Source organism: Delphinapterus leucas, chromosome 20 (assembly GCF_059928025.1).
Source record: "Delphinapterus leucas isolate spDelLeu-1000000601 "Yukka" chromosome 20, BTC_Dleu_Yukka2, whole genome shotgun sequence".
Taxonomy (NCBI): Eukaryota; Metazoa; Chordata; class Mammalia; order Artiodactyla; family Monodontidae; genus Delphinapterus; species Delphinapterus leucas.
Genome location: NC_143148.1, coordinates 4380065 through 4402581, shown reverse-complemented (window position 1 = coordinate 4402581; position 22517 = coordinate 4380065). Strand labels below are relative to the sequence as shown.

At 59.3% G+C, this 22517-nt stretch overlaps 2 protein-coding genes across 6 annotated transcripts; one reads left to right on the top strand and one right to left on the bottom strand.

The window, feature by feature from the left end:
• Nucleotides 1-2058: 2058 nt before the first annotated feature.
• On the top strand, nt 2059-19053 carry CNOT3 (CCR4-NOT transcription complex subunit 3). 5 transcript variants are annotated; one of them, XM_022585921.3, is made up of 18 exons: nt 2059-2339; nt 7429-7503; nt 7620-7687; nt 7952-8026; nt 8141-8230; nt 8447-8575; nt 8672-8767; nt 9955-10177; nt 10269-10402; nt 10876-10932; nt 12300-12630; nt 12708-12831; nt 13733-13931; nt 15787-15886; nt 15977-16175; nt 16376-16508; nt 17184-17309; nt 18629-19053. In XM_022585921.3, the coding sequence occupies exons 2-18, from the start codon at nt 7479-7481 to the stop codon at nt 18773-18775; spliced, it is 2256 nt and encodes a 751-aa protein (XP_022441629.2). In that variant the 5' UTR covers nt 2059-2339; nt 7429-7478; the 3' UTR covers nt 18776-19053. The 5 variants fall into 5 exon arrangements, with proteins under 5 accessions (XP_022441629.2, XP_022441630.2, XP_022441632.2 ...); XM_022585922.3 differs by having other exon boundaries at nt 7426-7503; XM_022585924.3 differs by having other exon boundaries at nt 2060-2339; nt 9958-10177.
• Nucleotides 19011-22469, bottom strand: LENG1 (leukocyte receptor cluster member 1). The gene is made up of 4 exons (XM_022586026.3): nt 22040-22469; nt 20901-21083; nt 19976-20235; nt 19011-19303 (listed from the first exon to the last, which is right to left on the bottom strand). Exons 1-4 carry the CDS (start codon nt 22169-22171, stop codon nt 19090-19092), a joined length of 789 nt encoding a protein of 262 aa, XP_022441734.1. The 5' UTR covers nt 22172-22469; the 3' UTR covers nt 19011-19089.
• Nucleotides 22470-22517: the final 48 nt, after the last annotated feature.

Here is a 22517-nt window from a genome sequence, read left to right as displayed (position 1 = left end):
CACTGCTCTGGACCCTTGCTACTCAAAGTGTGGACTGGCAGCACTGCCTGGTAATCTGTTAGAAAAGCAGGATCTGGGACCTCCTGAGTCAGAATCTGCATTTGACAAATCCCCAGGTGATTCCTGAGAAACCTCAAACGCCTTGCTCCATCCAGGGACCACACTTTGTTGTTTTTGTTTGTTTGTTTGTTTTAGGTGAAGTATAGTTGATTTACAACAGGGACCATACTTTAAATAACAAGGGTCTTCTGGATCAATATTTCTTAAACTCTAACGAGGGACTTCCCTGGTGGTGCAGTGGTTAAGACCCCACACTCCCAATGCAGGGGGCCTGAGTTTGATCCCTTGTCAGGGAACTAGATCCCACGTGCATGCCACAACTAAGAGTTCACATGCCACAACTCAGCAGCTGGCGAGCCGCAACTAAGGAGACCGCCTGCCGCAACTAAGACCTGGCGCAACCAAATAAATAAATAAATATTTAAAAAAAACAAAAGACCTCTAATGATCACCCAGGAAGTTTGTAAAAATACAGATCCCTAGGCTTCACTTCCCAGATATGTGTGGGCCTAAGAGCACTGCGTTTTTACAAGCATTGCCTGCCTTGCCACAGGCGATTCTGATGCAGTTCTCACTTGCATTTCCCTTGGATTTATCTTACTTTCCTCCACCTAGAGGAGATGGGCAGAAATGACTTCATCTTGACTGTGTGACCCAGGGCAAATGCCTCCTGGTTTGCCAGAGCACCAGTGCCTAGCAAGTTTTAACCACAAGTCATTCCCCGTGTTCATCCAGGTGCTCATTCGGCAAACGGTTACTGAGTGCTTCTTGCTGCTAAGCGCTGGGGATGCAAAAATCCGGAGGGGGAGATGCAAATAATTAAGAAAATGACAGTATACGTGCAAAAGTAAATCCGAATGAACAGGGCTCACGTGAGCACTCAGCACGGGAGGTCAGGGAAGTTTTCCCGCTAGAAAAGACCACTGAGCTGAGATCTGAAGGACCAGTAGGTGTTAGGAGGCAGCCGTGGGAGAGGAACAGGGACTCTCATCTGTACCTTCTGCGGCGTCCTCACAACACCAGGGAAATGGAGGTGCAGAGGAGAATTACTGTCCCACGGTCATGTAACCACACAGAAGCAGGACAAATACTCCATGCCTCCATGGCGCTTCCCAACCAATTCAGCTATGCGTGATGCCAGTGACTTGGGGCATCGTCTCCTGCTTCCTTCCTTTTCTCCCTTCCTCTGTGTCTCAAAGATATGCCAAATACAGGCACTTGAAGACTGTGCAGCTCACAGACAGGGACCGGCCTGCCCGGCCAGTACCCAAGGGAGGTGGAAGGATGCTCCCAGGTTCCAAGCCAGCCTGCTACGCCCCGTTTCACACGCCTTAGGAGCGGTTACCGCCCACTCGCCAAACTATTGGACACTCTGGGAGGAACGATAACACAGCCAACGAAGAAGAGGGGTGGACCCTCTTTCCCGGCTCCTCCCTACCAGCCCAGGGGCTGTCTTCATTGGCAGATGACTTCAGCCCGGCCCCCGCTTTGAAGGCACCTGTCTTTCTCCCATTAGGTACGCGGCCTCTATCGCCCAGTCTCCATGCCTTCCTCCGCTTTCCCCACCCACTTCCTGGACCAGCCAATGACTTCAGGGCAGAATGTCCCCCCACGGCCAATTGAAAACGGCTCCAAACTTGACGGACGACTTCCCGCCCCTGATCAGCCTAGCTCCTCCCTCCGACCAATTGGCTTAAGAGAAGGGGGCGGGTGTATCCAATCAGCACGACACAGGTCTCTGGATTGACGCACGAGTCCTCGCGCTGGCGTGTTGTGCCCCGAGGCGGGAGGAGGCGGAGGAGCGGGGAAGAAAACCTGAGCCAATCCTAGCAGCCCGCGCAGGAGGCCAATCGAACGCCGCGCCTTGGAGAGATTGCCCAATCGGAGAGAGGGGGCCGGCCGCATCCCCACCAAGAACCAATAGAGCGCGTCCGAGGGGCAAGAGCGACGTGCGCCCGGAGCAATGACAGGCCTATATTCGGGGCTCGGGGGCGGGTCGGCGCCAGAGACGAGAAGAGAGGAGGGGAGGCCTCCTCCGCCGCCGCCATCTTGGACCGGGCCCGGTCAGCTTCCGCGGAGCCATCGGCAGACGCCGCGGCCTCCCTTGAGCCCCGACCCCCGTCGTCAGAACAACCCCGGGCCCACTTCCCCCCACCCCACTTCCGCTTCGCGCCGCTATCGCGATAGCGCCTGGGCCCGGGGCGCGAGAAAAAGGCGGCGGGCGCTCGCCTCCCCCGCCTGTCGCGATACGCTCCTCAGCGGCGGCGCCAGCTCCTGTGGTGAGAGCGTCAGGCTCGACTGGGCCGGACCCATTCCCCTCCTCCCCCGGCGCCGTCGGCCGCCTTCCCCGCCGCCTCCCGCCCCTGCGACCCCGCCGCCTGTCGCGATATGGCCGCCCCCGGCGCGGCGCCCCCGCCACCGCGCGGCCCCGGCGCTCGCCGTCGGCCCGGCGGTGCGCGGCTCCCCCGCCCCCGCTCCCTCCTGCACGCCCCTCGGCGGCGCCCGGGGGTCCTCCCGCGACCCCGGCCCCGCGTGGCGTCCGCGTCGAGCCCCCGTGGGGTGTGAGGGTGCGAGGTGCCCGCCCCTCTCCGCGTCGGGAGGAGCTGGAAGGATGGAGGCGCCTTGGCCGCAGGTGCCCGCCCTCTCGGGGCTCAGGTGCCTGCCCCCCTCGGCAGCAGCCCCTGTGCTGGGGAGCGGTCTCCGGGCGAGGCTGCCCCGTCCGCGTGGGTGTGGGGCTGCGAGTCCCCTAGTTGAGGACCCCCGTGGCGAGAGGGGGTCAGCCTTCCCGGGGCCAGCGCTCCTCTCTCCGCTCCCCTCCCACCGTGGGCGCCACTCTCCTCTTTGGGGATGGGGTGGGGGATGAACTCCCCTGGAGTGAAGATGCCACCTCCAGGAGTTGGAGCCTCAGTCCAAGTTTACGCCTCTGTAGTGAAAAGTTCCCCAGGTTTAAGGCTTCCACATCCCACAGCCCAGGCCTTACCCCTTGGAGAGTCAGGATTGTCCTCGGCGTTACCCGCTCAGGCCTCCGCTCTTCTTGGGTCTGGGTATCGGTCTCTGGCTTGTTGGATGTGAGCTCTGGCTTGTTGGTTGTGAGCTCTGCCTGGATCCAGACTCTGCCCACCTCCCTCCCGGTGTGGGCTTCCTCTCGATGTCACTCCCGCCTCGGGGTCCTTTTGGTGGGGCTCTTGAGCTCCCCTGGGTCTCAGGTACCTGGTTCTCTCTTGGTGGCACCTCCCAGGTTCCTGCTTTCTCCACGTTGTTAATGATCTCCTGTTGTGGGCAGCGCCAGCACCCCTGTGTCTAAGCAGGACCTGCCTGTTAGCTCAGGGGCTGTCACCTCCCCCGAGGTTGATGCTCCTGTCCTTTCGGTACTATTTTTTTTGACACCTTCCGCCACTGCCCTCAGCGTGTAGGCTGTCGCTTCCCTCAGTCTGAGGCTTCTATCTGCATTCACATCAGTTCCTCCACTGGGGTATCATCTTTCCAGGGGTCAAGGATCCCACCCCCTCGGTGCTCCTCTAGGGCTCCTCATTGTGGGTGTGTGAGCTTCCCGGCACTAAAGAACCCTCTTGGTGTAACAGTCGTAGAACCAGGGCTCATCCCTACCCATGCCCACCCTGCTAGAACCCCCTAGGAGTGTAAGACTTCTTAGATCTGAGGATCTTGTACTGTGAGGTGTGGGGTTTTGGGGCTGGAGTGGTGCCTTTTTCCAGGACAAGGAGCCTCTCAGTGTTGCCTCCAGGGGTAAGGTTCCTGCCTGTATTGGCCACTCTTGGATTTGAGGTGTCTCTGCCTTTCTGTGTGTCCCCTCCTGTGGGACTAAGGACCCTCTCAGGTGTTGGTGCCCAGGGCTAATGCTTCAGCCCCTGCTTGTGATGTCCCACTGGGTGGGACTAGGCTTCTGCCCTCTCCTGAGGCACAGGTTCCTTGACGTGGGGGTGTGAGATCCCCGAGACTTGAGGGGGCGACCCCACTGTTGTCACCTTCCCCAGGACTAAAGATTCCTCTGGTGTAACCTTTCCAAGGTGGGATTTCCAGTCCCCCACCCTTGGTACTGGGCCTCGCAGTGGGGAGATAACTCCCTCCGCCCCAGGACCTAATACATCCACCTTCCGGCCTCTCAGATCTCTGTGTGACAGTGTCAGCAGCCTCCCAAGTTCAGGATGGCCTTCCAGCATCACTTTCCAGCAGGCCCGATCTCCTCTCCCCACAGTACACGGCTGCTGTGTATCGGCACGTGACAGCCCCAGGATCGGGGACCGCTTGGCTTGGTTCCCCAGGACTAAGCTTTCTGCTCCTCCTGCCCCACTCCTCACCAGGCTGCTCCGTGTGGCAGTGTCATCTCCCCTGAGGTGCTGTTGGGGGCTCTTTGTTACTTTCAGCCCCTCACTTTATGGTGTTGGCTCTTGTGGGTCTGGCACACGGCTCACCCTACCCACCCGCTCAGTGTAGGCTCCTTACTCGTGGGGATGTGCCTTCTTGGACAGAGTCTTTTGGTTAAGTCTCCGGGGCCAAGGTTCCCAGATTCCTCGGTGCCGTTTGAGACTCCACGCGGTGAGGACACCAGGTCCTCTCCCTGAGATGCCTGCCTGTCTCAGAGTGGACCTGCCATGGTTACCTTCCCTGGAGCATCTTGGTGGACCCTCCCAGAGTGCTGGGGCTCCCAGCCCTCTAAGCACGGGACTCTTCTGTGGGGGCATCTCAGGCCCCAGCTTCGTTTCTGGTCCTTTGCTGGGGATCTAAGGTACAGGCACCCTCTTGCTGTGGGGTTTTTCTGTGGAGAGCCCGGCGTACTTGCCCTTCTCTGGAGGAGCTGCCTTCCTCCGGGCAGGTCTCCCGGTCTCAGCTGTTGCCCACTTTGAGGTTCTGTCTGAAACCCCACTCCCCCGGCTGGGGCTCTTGTTCCCTTGGCACCTTGCTTCCAACTCCTTCAGGACTTCCTGCTGCCACCGTCTGTTGCCCCCTCTGGAGGGTATCAACTCCGCAGCTGGGCTGGGTGTCCCAGCCCACTCAGTGTGGGGACCTGGAGAAAGCCTCCCCTCCCTAAAGCGTGCAGTGCCTTGTTTAGGGGTGTAAACTGGGCGTCCTGTCCCTTTGGGCTGGACCACCCGGCCGTGCCCCAGCATTGGGCTCCTGGGACAGAGGCCGGGAGTATAAGTGCCTGTCTAAGCTTCCTGTACCCACCCCACACCCCTGGGCAGTAAGAGGCTTTTCAGCGTTGGGGTGTTGGAGCGAAAACTCTCTCCTGCACACCACAATGTTGGGGTCCAGGCCCTTGTGTGAGCTCCCAGGTCAAAGGCGCTTGCCCTACCTCAGTTTGAGTCCCTTCTGTGCAGCTCTTTCCTGAATCCTTTTTCTGGTGGCTTCGCCTTCCTGGAGCTGGAATTTCCCGTGTTGGGATTGGGCCTCACCTTGGCATGTCAGCCAGCCCTGGGCCAAGGGTGCTGCCATTCCTCTTGCTTGCTCCTTTACGGGGGAGATCCACGCTCCCCCAAGTCAAAGGTCTGCCGTCATGCAAGTGGGTCCCTGTGGAGGACACTGCTCTGAGGTTGAGGGCCAGCCCCGTCACGTGGGCTTCTGGTTCTAAGGCGTGCTCTCTGATACCCTGTGCCACCGATAGTTGCTAGCCACGTGTGATTTAAATTTTAACTAGTTAGCAGAAAAATTTTTCATTCCATTCTGTGTTGCACTAGCCACGTTTGGAGCTGTCGAGCGTTCAGTGGCACAGATACAGAACGTTTCTGTCACTGTGGAAGGTTCTGTTGGGCCAGACTCTTCTTTGCGTTCCCTTCCCAGTGGGTGGGGGCCCTCTTGCTGTGACTTCCCTCTGGGTTAAGGCTCTGAGTCCTCCGTGTAGGGCTCTTTCTGCCTGGGCAGTTGGGGCTGCTCTGGGGCACCCTGCCTTAGGCCTGTAGAGTGGGCACTCCCCAGGTCTCAGGAAGCCATGCTTTTCAGTAGAGGCCCCCTCGCTGGGAGCGGGGACCTCCTGCAGCACAGGCATAGCTCTTCCTCCCCAAGGCTCCCCATCTCTCCTGGTCTTGGTGTCGGGCCCTGGCGAAAGCTTCTGGTGACTCCCCTGTGACCTCAGTCCCCTCTGGGTTGCATGTAACTTCCTTTAGGATGGAGGTGCCAGTGTCTGTAAGTATTGGGTGCTTGTCTGAGGGTTTATGTTTCCCTGAGTCTACATTACCAGTAGTGCACTTGACATGTAATTCCTTCGTGTGTGCCGATAGCTCCCTCCCAGTTCAGGTTCCCTTTCATCCTCTCATCTTCGTAAGAGTTCTCTCTTCTCCTGCTCTTCTCTCGAGTGATGCTTTCTGCCCCCAAACCTGTAACCCTTTTTGGTATTACCCTCTTTGGGTTAGGAGTATTATCTCCTTTGGTTTAAGGATCCTTCTCTGGAATAAACTTGTCAGAGGTCTAAAGCCCTCTTCTACTTGGGATCCAGCCATGTCTGTGTGGGTGGGTTTAGCTTTCACAGTTGTAGGCATCTTCTGTGTCCCCCCACTGCACTTCCCCTTTGTTCCTTACAACTGATACACATATAAATGGTATCGTGCCCTTCTCCATGGGGTGCAAAATTCTTTGTCTCCTGACTTGTCTGAGGAGTAACCTCTCCCTGTGTTAGGATTCTGGTCACCTGTGTGCTTGACTTCTCTATGGGAATTGTGGTCTCCAGGTCTAAGGCCTTTGTCCCTAGCAGGCAGCTGTGTGCTGCATGACATTTTCCTGCTCTAAAAAATCCTTTTGAGTATCATCTGGGGAGAAAGTGCTCCATGCTCTAGGAGTTTTCCACTTCCTGGGTCAGAGGCACACAAAAAGTATATCTTATTTGTTTATTTATGTATTTATTTATTTTTGGCCGTGTGGGGTCTTCCTTGCTGCGCGCGGGCTTTTTCTCTAGTTGTGGCGAGCAGGGGTTACTTTTCAGTGCGCGGGCTTCTCACTGCGGTGGCTTCTCTTGTTGCGGAGCACGGGCTCTAGGCATGTGGGCTCTAGAGTGCAGGCTCAGTAGTTGTGGCGCACGGGCTTAGTTGCTCTGCGGCATATGGGATCTTCCTGGACCAGGACTCAAACCCCTGTCCCCTGCATTGGCAGACGGCTTCTCAACCACTGTGCCACCAGGGGAGTCCCAAAAAGTATATCTATTTCCTTCTTTCAGCAAACTTCCAGAGTCCTTTTCTGGACCAGACCCTGTGCTGGGCAGTCAAGGCAGCAAAAGGAGAACTGGGCCCAGTCTCTGTCATCAGATAGTAAATGCATCTTCCCCTTTCCATCCCATGCACCCTATTCCCAACCTCGTTCGTGTCTCTGGGTTTGGACCAGCCAGGGAGTAAATGTGTATTCCTTCCCAATCTCTCCCAGCAGCGTCCTTCTCCAAGAGAGTATGAAGAGAGTGCGTCTGTAGGGCAGGGAAGATGGCGGACAAGCGCAAACTCCAAGGTACTAGGTCCACTGCCTGCTGCCTGTGTGGCCACGTGCTCACTCTCCTCGGAGCTCCTCTTTGGATCCCTGCTGCCTTGGCAGGATGCTAACAGCCTGCCTTCCTCCCTGGCCAGGTGAGATTGATCGCTGCCTCAAGAAGGTGTCCGAGGGCGTGGAGCAGTTTGAAGATATTTGGCAGAAGGTACAGGGGCTGGCCTCTAAAAATCTGGGTGGGTCTCTAGGGAGGAGAGAACAGGACAAAGTTGAGTTCCTGAGTGTCAACCAGGGAGAGGGCCTGCATGTCCAGGTGCCAAGGACCTCAGAGAAGCAGCTCTGAGATGGATTGGTCCTGGGGGGGTTGTCCCCAGAGTCCCCAGCCCGCAGAGAGAGACTGGAGTTTTACCACTGGAGTGGGCAGTAGGGCAGCCAGCACCACACAAACTCCTGGATTCTCTCCATCCCTCAGCTCCACAATGCAGCCAACGCGAACCAGAAAGAAAAGTATGAGGCTGATCTAAAGAAGGAGATTAAGAAGCTTCAAGTGAGGGGGCTGGGGGCCCGGACTCCTGTGTCCTGAGGGCGGGGGGAACAGGGAGAGGAGGGGGCGGGGGCCTTGGCGCCCGGGTCCTGAGTGTCCTGCTGTTCCCACCTCCAGCGACTGAGGGACCAGATCAAGACTTGGGTAGCATCCAATGAGATCAAGGACAAGAGGCAGCTTATAGACAACCGCAAGCTCATTGAGACGGTAGGAGCCCAGAGTCTGCTACCTGAGAGGTGTGGGGGGGGGGTCGGATTCCTGGGTCCCCAGAGGTCCTGAGAAGAGTGAGGTCTCTGTACCTGGGGAAGGTGGGAGGCAAAGGGCTGGGAACCTGAGAGTGGGGCTCCGGTTTGAGTGTCCACTGGCCCTGAGTCAGCTGCTCTCCCACCTTCGGGATCCCCCTTCCAACTGTGCTCTCCACAGCAAATGGAACGGTTCAAAGTTGTGGAGCGAGAGACCAAGACCAAAGCCTATAGCAAGGAGGGCCTGGGCCTGGCACAGAAGGTGGACCCTGCCCAGAAGGAAAAGGAGGAGGTCGGCCAGTGGCTCACGGTGAGTCAGGGTGGAGGAGGAGGTGACCTGGGGCCCGGACCCTGGCTGTATGAGAGGACTCTGGCTGACCACTTGTCTTTCCCCTCCCACCCCCAGAATACCATCGACACCCTAAACATGCAGGTGGACCAGTTTGAGAGTGAAGTGGAGTCACTGTCGGTGCAAACACGCAAGAAGAAGGGCGACAAGGATGTGAGTGGGGGGCCCCTGTGCCCAGAGGACAGAGATGGGCTGGCGATCAGGAGAGGCCGGCTCTCCGGGCTGCGGGAGTCGGGGCCTGGGCTCCTGAGGCAGACAGGGCTGGCAGCTGGGATTAGGGGGTCAAGGGGTGGGATGGGGAGGGCTTAGCAGCTGACTGGAGGGTGGGGCGTGCAGGGAACAGATGAGGCAGACTCCAGGGTCCCACCTGGGTGTCTGGGTAAACATTGGAGCCGACAAGAAGAGGAGCCCTTTGGGGGAAGATGCTGAGCTCTGCTTGGGTCGCAGAGTAAGTGTGAGACCCGAGGGCCGCCCAGGGCGGGTAGGTTGAGGAGCTGCGGCTGCGGCCTCACAGCACCTAGAGGGCCCGGGTCCTAAGGAGAGGACAGCAGGTGTGGACAAGGCGGGGCATGGAGGAGCGGCTCATTGAGCCTGAGGAGAAGAGTGGTCTGAGACAAAGCCAGGGCTCAGGACCCAGATTGCAGAAAGCCAGGGTTGTAGGGTCCGAGTTCCTAGGGCTGCAGACTCTCTCTGCGTATTGACCCAGGAAGTACGGGGGACAGAGAACTGGCTCCTCGGGAAGCTGGGTGCGGCGGTGTGCCAGAGTTGGGTGTCTGAGACTGAGGGGTCTGGAACCGTGGGCTTGGAGGGAGGTCCTTGCAGGCAGGAGGGATTTGGAACTGGGGCTAGGATGTCAAATCCTAAAGGGAGTGGGGCCTTGGGAGGGAGCCTAGGAGACAGGCCTCTGAATCTGGGCTTCCTCTTAGGGACACGTGGTTGGGGGTGGGGGTCATGGTGGTGACAGATGCTCAGAGTTGTAAACAACAAGCTTCCCCCAAACGGGGATTGCCATTATTACTGTTAGCAAGACAAGGGCGGCTGTGCTCCTGTATTCCAGAAGGTGGTCGGAGCTTGTGGGTGGGCTGGACGGTCAGGCGGGGTGCAGATCGGGCAACGTTGTAGGGGAGACGCCGGGATCCCTGGCTCCTTCAGCAGTTTCCAGGGATGTCGGGGTGGGAGGAGCCGCGGGATCCCTGAGGGGTCAAGGCGGGCAGACCCCGGAGGGGCTGGAGTGGGGCCTCTGGGTCTCCACCAGGGTCAGGGACTGAGGACGGGTTCTGTGGGGGCAGGAGGGGCAGGGCAGGCCCTGCAGCCCCTGAGCCTGGCCCTGGGCTCGCCAGCAGAAGCAGGACCGGATCGAGGGCCTGAAGCGGCATATCGAGAAGCACCGCTATCACGTGCGCATGCTGGAGACCATCCTGCGCATGCTGGACAACGACTCGATCCTCGTGGACGCCATCCGCAAGATCAAGGACGACGTCGAGTACTACGTGGACTCGTCCCAGGACCCCGACTTCGAGGAGAACGAGTTCCTCTACGATGACCTGGACCTCGAGGACATTCGTGAGGCCTGGGCTTGGCCTGCGGGTGAAGGGCGGTGGAGGCCTGGGGGAAGGCGTCCCCACCAGCTCACACAGCCTCCACGCCCCCACAGCACAGGCGCTGGTCGCCACCTCCCCGCCCAGCCACAGTCACATGGAGGATGAGATCTTCAACCAGTCAAGCAGCACGCCCACTTCGACCACCTCCAGCTCGCCCATCCCGCCCAGCCCGGCCAACTGCACCACGGTGAGGCCTGTGGGTCTGAGTCTCCACGGAGGGCACAGGGGCCGGGGGCTGAGGAAATGTCCTGCAGGAGGGGAACCTCGGTATCCAGGGTCTGGGCCCCAAGGGCTGTAGATTGCCAGTAGGGCGGTTAGGGCCACACGTGGGTCCTGGGTGTGGAGGAGGGAGGCTGGTGCCTGGGGTGCCGAGGAGCCTGGGCACTGGACACCTGGGAAGGGATGGAGGGTTGGATACTCGAAGGAGAGCAGGTTCCTGGACCCTTAAGAGCCTGGCACGTGGTGCTGGCCCCCAGAAGACAAGCACCCTAAGGGGCAGGGTTTAGGTAGGTTCCCAGTGAGATGAAGGTCATAGGGGCTTGAACAGCTCTGGGGCTGGAAGGTAGGTCAGCTGGGTTCAGATCCGGGGGTTCGGAGATTGGTGTCTCTGTCGGGTCCCTAGAGACACACAGGTTTCTGACTGTACCTCTCAAACCTCAGGAAAACTCTGAAGATGACAAGAAGAGGGGACGCTCGACGGATAGTGAAATCAGCCAGGTGGGTCCGATGGGCGTCGGACGTTGATGGGCCCAGCACTCGCTCATTCACTGGTTTCCAGAGGCTTACTGAGGCCTGAGTATGGCCCCCATGCTGGGCTTTGGGGACGCGGTGGGTCAGGCTGCCCTGAGGAAGGCCTGCAGTACTGATGGGCAGGCAGACAGGTGCGTGGCTGGTGCTGTGATTGGGAGATGCTTCTTGGGAAGGCGTCTGCCCTGGGCATTAGAGGAAGATACATTCCCATGTGGGGCAGCAGCAGGAGACATAGGCCAGTCGTGGTGGACGTGGAAGTGTGGAGAGGTGAGCCCAGCCAGGTCCGCTGAGCTGACCGTGAGCGCAGGACCTTAGATTGTCGGGCTGGGGGGCCCACACCAAGTGGACCAGCTCTGAAAGGGCCCAGCAAGCCCCAGAAATGATAGGTCAAAAACCACATAGGTTTCTTTTCTTGGGCGCGCTCTGGGCCTTGGCTGCGCAGATGGTGAACATCACAAGTTTCCAAGAGGGGAAGTGCCTCTGAGAGTTTTTTCTCCTTAGTGCACCCTGTGGATTCTGCTCATGTGTCCCAGGGCAGCAGCACACTTTAGGAAATGCTGCTGCACCGGAATGCTATCTTTAGGCAGGAGGAAAGTGAGCCTGAAACCCCTCTGTGGGCTCATCGGAGGGCTGGTCCCGAGGGAGACCCTAAGGGCAGAGTTGATGAGGCTGGTGTGGGACCCGGGTGACCATGCGTGGTGTTGGGAAGGAGTTGATCGCAAGTCCTGCTTGGTGCGGAGTGAGCGTGAGGTGCCCGTGGGGCCTCAGGATGGGTCCAGGAAGCGGTGAGGACAGCTGCCGGGTAGGCTTGAGAGGGATGGTCAGCAGCTCAGCCGCGGGCTGTCAGGCGCACGTTACCCCACGTGCTTTGTGGGGTATTGGTCATTAACGGCCCCTTGAGTTGCTTTTGGGACCCTTTAAGTGACATTCAGAATGACTATCCTATTTTCAGCCCTTCTCTCTTCTCCCCTTGGACTTCTGGCTGGGTCCAGCTAACCTCATACTGAGGACATTGATGTGTTTCCCACTACTGCCCTGTCATCAGGTGGATGGGTTTCTCTTACACCCAAGTGGTGTCTCAGATCCCTGTGGGACACCGTGGGGATGTCCAGGCAGGACATGGCAAGCTGGATGCAGGCTAGAAATGCACGAGTGTTGTGCGCATGAAGGTGGAGGTTGAAGCCATGAGGGCGAATGGGGGTCATCTGGGTCCCCAGGGAGGGGCAGCAAGGCCAGCACCGAGGATGGAGCCTTGTTCCGGGGAGGGTTGTGCGGGAGGCTGGTGAGACCTGCGGCCCACTGTGTCCTGACCCTCTCCTCCCTCCCACCTGCAGTCTCCAGCCAAAAACGGCTCCAAGCCTGTCCACAGCAGCCAGCACCCTCAGTCCCCAGCTGTGCCGCCAAGCTACCCCTCCGGCCCCCCGCCCGCCGCCTCTGCCCTGAGCACCGCCCCTGGCAACAACGGGGCCCCTGCCCCGGCAGCACCCCCAAGCGCCCTGGGCGCCAAGGCCAGCCCAGCTCCCAGCCACAGCTCGGGCACGCCCGCCCCCTACGCCCAGGCTGTGGCCCCGCCGGCTCCCAGTGGGCCCAGCCCCGCGCAGCCCCGGCCCCCCAGCGTGCAGCCCGGCGGAGGCGGAGGCGGAGGCAAGCAGAACGGCGCCACCAGTAAGTGGGAGGCGGCCGGGCGGGGGGTCCTGGGGTGGCTGCCGCAGGCCCCTTTCAGCCCCTCTTCCTTCCCCCAGGTTACAGCTCAGTAGTGGCAGACAGCCCGGCAGAGGTGGCTCTCAGCAGCGGCGGGGGCAGCAGTGCCAACAGCCAGGCCCTGGGCCCCCCGTCTGGCCCCCACAACCCACCTCCCAGCACCTCGTGAGTGTCCGGCCTCGGGCAGGGCTGGGGACAGGCAGCCTTTGGCACGAGGAGGCACGGGGCCGCCCACACGGTTGCCACACGGTGCAGATACGGGCCCTGCCCTTGCCGGTGGGGACTTCCCCCAGAGCTCTCTCCCACCCGCTTAGGTGCTGAGTCCCGACTTCTTCCCAGCTGGGGTGTCGTACACGTGTGTCCCCCAGCTCTGCCCTAGAACATTCCTCGCCTAAGTGGGATTGTTCTCAGAGTCCCCCGGGGACCCGTTGGAACGCGCTGGCTCTCCCTTTCCTGCAGGAGTCTCGTGCCCTGCCGCCTCCTCCCTTTTCTGTGTCCTGCCCCAGGGCCTTCCTCACTCCATCAGGGGCTCAGCGTCCACTTCTTACAGTGAAGGGTCCCAGTCCGTCCTCTCCCCAGCCACCCCTCCAGATCGTAGGTCAGACCATTTCCCAGAAGAGTGGCCCAAGAGAGAGCGCAGTGTCCTCTGTGGGAATGGGGAAGACCCCCCGGATCCCTCCCCCACTCCTCCCCAGGTGCCTCACCCCTGGGCTCTAGGTGGGCTGCTCTGTTGTGTGGCTCTTTCCCACCCCTTCCTCCATGGGCCACTCCGTGTAAGAAGTGGTCCCAACCTGCTTCCTAGAGAACGTTTAGCCGTGTGGTCTCTGGGAGCGTCCTGAGAATGCTTGTTCCCATCTCCGCAGCCCTTCTTTACTGGGAAGTGATGGCAAGGGGTGGGGTTCTCCCTTCGCCCAGAGAGCTTCTCTCCTGTCTGCGTCCCTCAGCTGGCCCCATGTTCTGTGCATTCTCCCTTTTTGACTCCTTTCCCCGATCACCCAAGTCTTCTTGTCCGTCCCGCCTTTGGGGACCCTCCTCTGAGCCTCCAACCCTTTGTACCCCTCCCCAGGAAGGAACCCAATGCGACAGCCCCAACGGGGGCTGGGGGCGTGGCCCCAGGCTCAGGGAACAACTCGGGGGGACCCAGTCTCCTGGTGCCACTACCTGTGAACCCTCCCAGCTCCCCGACACCCAGCTTCAGCGAGGCCAAGGCGGCCGGCGCCCTGCTCAATGGACCTCCACAGTTCAGCGCTGCCCCGGAGATCAAGGTGGGCCCCGCACATCCCCGGCGGGCCCCGAGCCTCTCTGTCCTGGCCCTGTGTCTCCACTGCAGATGGTCGCTGTCCCCTGGCTGCAGGTCTCTACCTGCCATCTCCACCTCCAGCCCTCGCTGTGTCGCTCTGGCTTCTCTCGCCTGGCACACCCGCGTGCTCACATCATCTCCGGGCTTCTCTGCCACCCCCACCTGGGTCTCTGTCCCTCTGGGTACTTTCCTTGCTCCTGATTGTACTTGCTTGCTCGCTCCCCGGGTGTCCACTGTCATCGCCCTCCTTCCAGCCCTCGGTCATTTCTCCCCATAAGACGTATTACTTCACATGACCCATCATCCAGAGCTCACCACCCTCTTGCCTTCTACAAAAACATTTTAAGTCCAGAAAACACTTGACGTCTGCTCTGAGCCACTTCGTGCTGGCTAAATGTAGCCACTTCCCACCTTCCGTACAAGGAGCAGAGTGGGACTGTATGGCGCGCATGTCTGGGTGGGGTGGGGGCCGGGGTGCTGTGGACCCACGTGCGTGCATCTGACTTAACCTGGGGAGGCAGCCCAGCAAGGTTTCTGAGGTGGAACCGGGGCCAGGTCGTGTGGGGTCACAGTGGCAGGCGGGGCTGACAGGGAGAAGTGCCCCCCCCCGGGCTGGAGTTCTATGGGGGGCTGATGCCAGAGCTGTAGTTAGAAGGCTGGGAAGCAGGGTTCAGCGGAGGCGAGAGGAACGGGGTGCAGGCTGGCTGCAGGGCCAGAGTCTGAAAGGGCAGCAGCAGGATGTAGGGTGACCATCTGGGGCAGTGTGTTTCGGGGTTTATTTTGGGTTTTTTTTTTTTTGGCCGCGCCACACTTCTTGCAGGGTCTTAGTTCCCTGACCAGGGATTGAACCCAGGCCCTCCGCAGTGAAAGTGTGGAGTCCTAACCACTGGACCGCCAGGGAAGTCCCTGGGCCAGTGTATCTTAACTTCACTTCCGCAGGAGGCAGGGCGAGGAGGGCCCCACTGTCGGGGTCCAAGCCCTGCATTGCCTCCTGTACCTGCCTTCATCTGGAAAATGAAAGTAATTGCAGTCACTCCTCAAATATGATAGGATGCTTGTGCTTGGGAATAGTCCTCATAAAGCTCTCAGGAGAGTTTCTGGCTCCCAGTGAGCACCCAAAGTTTAGAAATACAACGGACGGGAAATTCAGTGTATGCATTTTTCTGGGGGAAAAAATGAGCCTTGAGATTCTCAAAACAGGTCCACAACATTTTTTTTTTTTAATTACTGGGTGAGTGGTGGAAAGGTTTTGAGTATAAAAATGACAGAGAAAGACGTGGCTGGAAAGGTCCCTCGGGGGCCTGTGAGACCAGGACGGTGTGGGGCGGCAGTGCAGGTGCCTCCGAGGGAAGAGAGACCTCGGTGACTGAAGGGCGTGGGGAGTGGGGTGGCGAGAGGAGTGGGAGGCGACTGCCAGTGGCCAGCGGTGGCCGGTGGCCGCGGAGAGGGGCAGGGGGTCTTAGTGATGCACGTGGGGCAGCCGGCAGTGGGCGGGCTCCTCCCAGCGTGTAGGCGTGCAGACAAGTGGGAGCTGCTGCCGGTTCTGTGACGGCGGTGGCGCTCGGGCTCTCCGCTGGTGTGTTACTGTCACAGGGCTGCACAGCAGGGTCCACACGTGCTAGGCGCCCCTCTGGCGGTGGACACTTGGTCGTGTCCAGGTTTTCTCCCCGCTGTTAGGTGCTGCAGTGGACGTGCTCTTACACTAACGGTCTTGGCTTAGCTGAAGCCCCACCAGAGCAGGCAAGGGTGCCGGGGCCCACGAGGACCCAGTGCCAGCCCTCGGCCCTGGACCTCAGGCCAGACACCTCTTCCCTCCCCAGGCCCCTGAGCCTCTGAGCTCTTTGAAGTCCATGGCAGAGCGGGCAGCCATCAGCTCCGGCATCGAGGACCCCGTCCCCACGCTGCACCTGACTGAGCGAGGTGAGCTTCCGGGGGTGGGGCGGGCCGTCCAGGAGGGGCCGGATGCACCAGCCTCACCGCTCGCCGGCCCCACCTCTGCCCTCCCCGCAGACATCATCCTGAGCAGCACGTCAGCTCCCCCGGCCTCGGCCCAGCCGGCCCTGCAGCTGTCGGAGGTGAACATACCGCTGTCGCTGGGTGTGTGTCCCCTGGGGCCTGTGCCCCTCACCAAGGAGCAGCTCTACCAGCAGGCCATGGAAGAGGCCGCCTGGCACCACATGCCCCACCCCTCAGACTCTGAGCGTATCCGGTGAGGGGCCACGTGGGGTGGGTACGGGGCCCCTGAGTCCGAGGGAGCCTTGACCTGGGCTCCCCACAGGACGCAGGGACTGAGGTGGTAATGCTGGGTGATGTGGTGCCTGAGACGCTCCCTTTGATCCACAAGAGGAGAGAAGGCAGGGAGGCCGGGGGCTGCCACGCACCGGCACTGACCGTCCTGTCCCCCCACAGGCAGTACCTCCCCCGGAACCCCTGCCCGACGCCCCCCTACCACCACCAGATGCCGCCCCCGCACTCGGACACTGTGGAGTTCTACCAGCGGCTGTCGACCGAGACGCTCTTCTTCATCTTCTACTATCTGGAGGTACAGCAGGGCCCCCGGGGCAGCCTCGGGCCCCCCGGCTTCGCCGCCACCGCCGCCGTCCCCCCTCGGGCTGGAGGGGTGAGGTGGGTGCCCCACTGCGGCCACCGGGACCGCACCCCTCCCCCTCCCCCAGTCCTCCCCCCCCCCCAGACCCCTCCCTGTCCCCACTCCAGTGCTGAGGTGTCAGGTCAGTTGAGGCTGAAGGCTGGGTTGGTCTAGCGCAGCACCCAGGGAGCCCAGCCCCACGGTCTTCCCGATGCCCGTCCCGATGACTCTCACTGTGCCAGCACGCTGCTCGCTGGCACGTACTCGGGCCTCCCTGGGGACCCGCTAGGGAACTGTCCAACCTCTGCGTGACCCAGTGAGTCACCAGTGACCCCCTCCCTCATCCAGCCTTGAGAAAGTTTCTAAACTGCCTCCTCTCAGCTCTCATCACGATTAGTTTCTCTTCCTTCTCAAAGCTTCTCTGAAAACAATTTCCACCTCCCGTCTCATTTTCCTTCTCCTGACCAGCATTGGTACGTCTTGTGCCCCAGCCCATCCGTACTTGGATTGTCCGGCCCAACCTCGGTCTGTGGCGGGGCCTGGGGTCAGCCCTGTCGCCCTGCCCCGTCCACCTGGCCCCCACCCAGTTGCAAGGCCCCCTGATCCCCCGTTCCATGCTTCCTTCCTCAGGGCACTAAGGCACAGTACTTGGCAGCCAAGGCCCTAAAGAAGCAGTCATGGCGATTCCACACCAAGTACATGATGTGGTTCCAGAGGCACGAGGAGCCCAAGACCATCACTGACGAGTTCGAGCAGGTGAGGGCCCCTTCCTGTGCCCCGTCCACTCTGGTCCCGCTGGCTGAGTCCGGGTAGAGTCCCCACTCCACACGCAGACTGGCAGCCCTGCTGCCTGCTCCCTTTGCCACCACCTTCAGCCAGCTCGGTCCCTCAGGCCATCTGCCTTGCCTGGGACACCGTCCTCTTCCTCACTGACCAGCTCGTGGTCACCCCAGAGGTCCAGAGGTCCCAGCCTCCATGTCCTTCCTCAGAGGAGCCTTCCCCAGGCACACACACAGCCTGTGCCCCCGCCCCTCCTCTGGCACGGTGGGGGGATGTGGTGTCTCCCACCCAAGACCATGGGCTGCACTGCACGGGGACCTTGACAGTCCCCAGCACCCAGCAGAGAGGGGCTCAGCAAACACGGATGGGGAAGCTCTTTTGTTCTCGTAATTGATTGATTGGGACCTCCCACTTGCAAAACACTCTGGAGCCAGACTACCTGGTTTGGAACCCAGCTCTAGCTGGTGACCGTGGACAATTCACTTGAACATCTGTCTCTATTTCCTTATCTGTAAAAACGGGGTAACAGCACCTACCTTTATGCAGTTGTTATGAGGATTAAATGAGTTAATAACGTGTAAGTACTAAAGTGCCTGCTATGTAGTGTCATGGGCGTACTGTACTTTATTTCAACTTTCAGTTGCTATGTTCCACAGTGGTTTTTTTCCACCAAATCTTTACCTGATGCCAAGCACTGAACAAGGGTCTTGTCCTCAGGGAACTCAGTCTCCTCCCCTCCATTCCTTCAGGTTCTTTGAAGCATTTCCACCATTCATTCAGAACCCGGCCCCATTCCCACTGTGTCTTCTTGGACACTAACTACAGACATCCTGTCCCCTCCCGGTTTGGTCCAAAGTAATCCTCTAAGTTAGTGTATTTCCAGGCATCAGTCCTTCAGAAGTTCCCACACCACCGCTGTTGCCAGTAAAACGTCTGTCCTGGCAGCATGCCTGGACGTATGTAGACTCCAAGCCTGTTCCATGGCCTCGGGTTTTGTGAAGACTAAACCCTAGGACATACATCACGTACTCAGCACGCGATCAGTGCTTGGAAAGCCAAAGCCATCGAGAGAAGCAATAGGATGTTTGGCACACGTGCCCGGGGTCGAGGCCCAGCTCTGGCATGTGACCTCCCTGCGCCTCCCTCTGCTTCCTCTGAAGCAGGAGTGATAACGTTTCCCACCTGAGAAGAGCCTTGTGAGGGTGGAGTGAGATGGCGTGTGCATGCAGGGCAGTTGGCCTGGTGCCTGGCTCCTCCATGGCCCTAAGACCTGTCCCTCTGTCGGTCTGACCCAGATCCCCGACCACCTCGTCCACTCACTGACCGCCTTCTCCCCCGGCCAGGGCACCTACATCTACTTTGACTACGAGAAGTGGGGCCAGCGGAAGAAGGAAGGCTTCACCTTTGAGTACCGCTACCTGGAGGACCGGGACCTCCAGTGACACCGGCCCCTCCCTCCACCCTTCCCTCCCCCCGCATGCTGATCCCCCTGCCCAGGTGAGGGCCCTGCCCTGGAAGACTGGGGGGAGGCCCCAGGCCATAGGGCAGCCCCCTCCCCCAGGAAGCAGGGAGGGGGCTGGGAGGCTTTCTCTTTCTCTCAGCCCCACCCTGGGGGCCCGGGGGCGAGGGCTGCCCCCTCCTCCCCTCCCCAGTGAGGGACATTTTTTGGTAAACCTATTTTCATTTTGGAAAATATTTATGAATAAATAGTTTTATATGACGGCTGGCAGCAGCGGCCTCTCCTGTACCCCCTGAGTCAGTGAGCCAGGGGGCGTTCCTGCTGGCGGGGGCGCCGGGCCAGCTGGGGGTTGAACTGGGAGTTGTACCGCCTCCGCCGATCGTCCACCTCTTCCGGCTGATCCTCCTGGGCTGCCGTGCCTCCAATCCGGGCCAGCAGGGCCTGTGCCCGAGCCCTCTCGGCCGCTTCCCGCTGGAGACGTTCAGCTCGAAGCTGGTCCAGGGACGGGGGTCTGGGAGGAGATGAGAGTCAGTTCAGGAAGCTGGTAGTCCCAGGAGGCCCCGCCCTCCCCCATTGTCCTCTGGGAGGGAGCTGCCACCTGGGAGGGAAGCAGACTGGTGCTGGGACCCTGAAGCTGGCCTCACCACCTCTACAGGTGGGTGCCCCTCCACCACTAAGCGGCTGTATGGCACTGAGCACAACCTGGCCCTCCCCATTCCCTCATCTGTGGGAGAAAGGAGACGCGTCGGTATACCCGATCTACACTCAGGGGTCTGCATCCTAGGGACACAAACCTGCTTTTACTCTAGCCCCGTGGTTCTCACACTCTGGTCTCAAAAACTGAACCTCAGAGAGCTTTGTTTCAGTGGATTTTATCTGTCAATATCTTGCATATACAAAATGAGAAATCTTAACACAAGCGAATGTTCCACCCGCCACATCAGTGGTGTCGTCTCATATGTAGCCTCTGGGGACCCCGAGAACAAGAGTTAAAAAGTTAAATGATGTTATGAAAATAGGCTTGACTTCGCAGACCCCATGAAGGGGTGTCAGGACCCCCGGGGTCCCTGGACCGCGTGTTGAGAACACGTATCTAGACCCCAGAGCCCTCCCGTCCCAACCAGAGAGAGCTTCCATGGTGCCCGCATGGCCATGGCCAACCCCCAAGGCCCAGGCTCCTTACTCTTTGGGTCGTTTCTCAAGTCCCTCCTTTTCCTTTCTGCTGTGACTGCCATTGTCACCACTGTGCTTTCTCTTCTTCCCCAAATGTTTCTGCATCTCCCCCAGAGGGTCCAGGCGGTTCTTGATCTTCTCATCTGGTCCTGGACCAGACGGGGGGCCGCCCCGACTTGGGGGGAGCTGGTACCAAGGGAGCTGAGTCTGGGCTTCCGCTGCACTCTGGCCCAGGTACGTCAGGATGCCCAGAGCCTTCTCTTGCCTCTCCTGAGGAAGACAAAATGTGGAAGTGAGAATGCCAAGTGTGTCTCCCCTTGGGGAACCCAGGGACACCCAAGGTTCCCGAGGCAGGACCAGACATTGAGCCCACAGGCCTGTCATGAGCCAACTCTGCCAGGTGCTGGGGACACACAGACCAGTACGTGTGGGGCTCCTGCTCCGGGGGCACAATGGCAGCTTCAGAAACAAAAAGCACAGGAAGGAGGGGACAGGGTGGAGCTGCTTTAGGTTAGGGTTCAAAGGCAGGCATCTTTGGGGAGACAACTGAAGAAAAACCTGAGAGAAGCAAGCAAGGAAGAGGAGTGACTGAGGCGGGGAGGGAGGGGGGAGGAGGCAAATTCAGAGTTTGATGGGAAGTCCCTGAGAGCAGGTGACTGACAGGATCTGATTTACATTTAAAAGCCCCTTAACACTTCCCAAATATCTATAGGCTCTGGACAGCAGGTTAGAGACCTGAGAAGTCTGTGCCTAGCTGCCGGCAATAACCAACACCTCTTAAGTGCTATGTTTTGGTACGGTTCTGAGTTCCCTACATTAGCTTGTTTAATCCCCACCATATCCCTAAACACTCCTTAGTCACACCTGACGGGCAAGGTGCTCCCCTTCCTCCAGCTCCATCCATGACTCTGACGAAGAGGGCAAGACCGACTTACTTTCTCTCGTCGCTTCTCTTCCTCGTACTCTTTATTGCCTCTGCTCACCCCCTTCCCTTCTTCCAGCAGCTCTCGAAACAGATCCACAGGGCCAGAACTGCTTGGGGCTCCTGCTGCTGCTGCTTCAGCCGCAGGTAGTGAGTTCTGATGCCTGGCTTTCTTCCGTAGGAATTCTGTGCGGGCCTGGGGGAAAAGTAAGGTATAGGCAGAACATTCAGAACCTAGATGTGACTCAAGGAACTGTGAGCCTGGTGCCGACCACAGAAAACCGCAGGCCGTGGTGCTGGGGGCTGTAAAGGAAGGGAGCAGGGGCACTGGGAGCCCAGAAGAGGCACCTATCCCAGCCTGCGGAGAGGGTGGGGGAATGAGGCAACGCCTGGGTTTGTAAGCTACCTTTCAAACAGTAAACCAGGGGGGTTCCCAATCTCGAGTGACACAGTAAAAACAGCTACGAAGGCAGCCAATTCGTGTATTAGGACAGGTGATCTGAATTCCAGGCAGGGCTCCATGTCACTATCCCCAGTTGATTTGCAATTTCTACTGGTAAATGTGAATTTTAAAAACCCTGACTACCTCCCAGCCAGTGTTGACAATCAGATTAGACAAAGGACAGGAAGCTAGGTGTAAACCAAACAGGTTAGGAGTTATAAAGAGAGCCTCTAGTGTTTGTGTGTGGGCAGCGGTGCAGGCAAAAGGCTCGCCCGACAGAGCGGAACTGGCTTGTTCCACTGTCATTTCGCTGTGTCTTCCTCTCTGAAGCCATCTCACTTCTCTGCACAATGGAAATGACAGCCTCTCTAAGAACGAACAGTGCTTGAGAGATTTGGCAAGTCAAGCGCTCTGCACGGGGCGAGCATAGAGTATGCGCTTACTAAACAGGGAATTTGTGCAGGTAAACTAAAAAGTGGTCCGAGTTTCCTTGAATTGTCCAGGGCTTCGTTTATTCATGAGCTCCTACTCTAGGCGTGGGGAGAACCAAGACCAGGGAGAGCTCGAGGTGGGATACGCAAGAGACCGCACACGCTTCCAGGGAGCCCGGCCCCTAATTCCGCACGGTGTGCATTGCGCCTGCGCGCCGCCCCACTTCCGGTCCCTCCCGAGGCGCCTGGGTGCTTCGCCCGGCCGGACTGGGAGCTTACCTCTTGCTGAGCGAGCAGCACCCTCCGCTCACGCTCTTTCTCCTCCTCCCGGGCTTGGGCCTCGTCACGCCGCACGCGGGCGACATTGTCCTTGTTCCGGACGTGCCAGCTCTTCTTGGGTAAGATATTCATGGCGCCCTAGCTGTCCACGGACTGGCAGGCCCGCCTTCTAGCACTTCAGATTGGCGAGAGGATGGCCCTTCCCTATCTCGGCCATGGATTGGTCCTGGACTATTTGGCACGCCCCTCTGGGTCTGTAGCGAAAGTTGATTGGCTGAGACGCCCACCTCCCGTTGCCCGGAATTGCGCGTGCTGTCGCCTAGCGACCGCCTCTTATCAAGAGTCTGAGTCAATCACAAGTGTCCCCGCCCGGACGCTACTGAACGCGGCCTCTGATTGGCTGGCACTCCCGCCAGGTCCTCTCGCGGAAGAGCCCGCCGCGCCGACCCACAGGTAAACACATTTGATTGGCTTATGT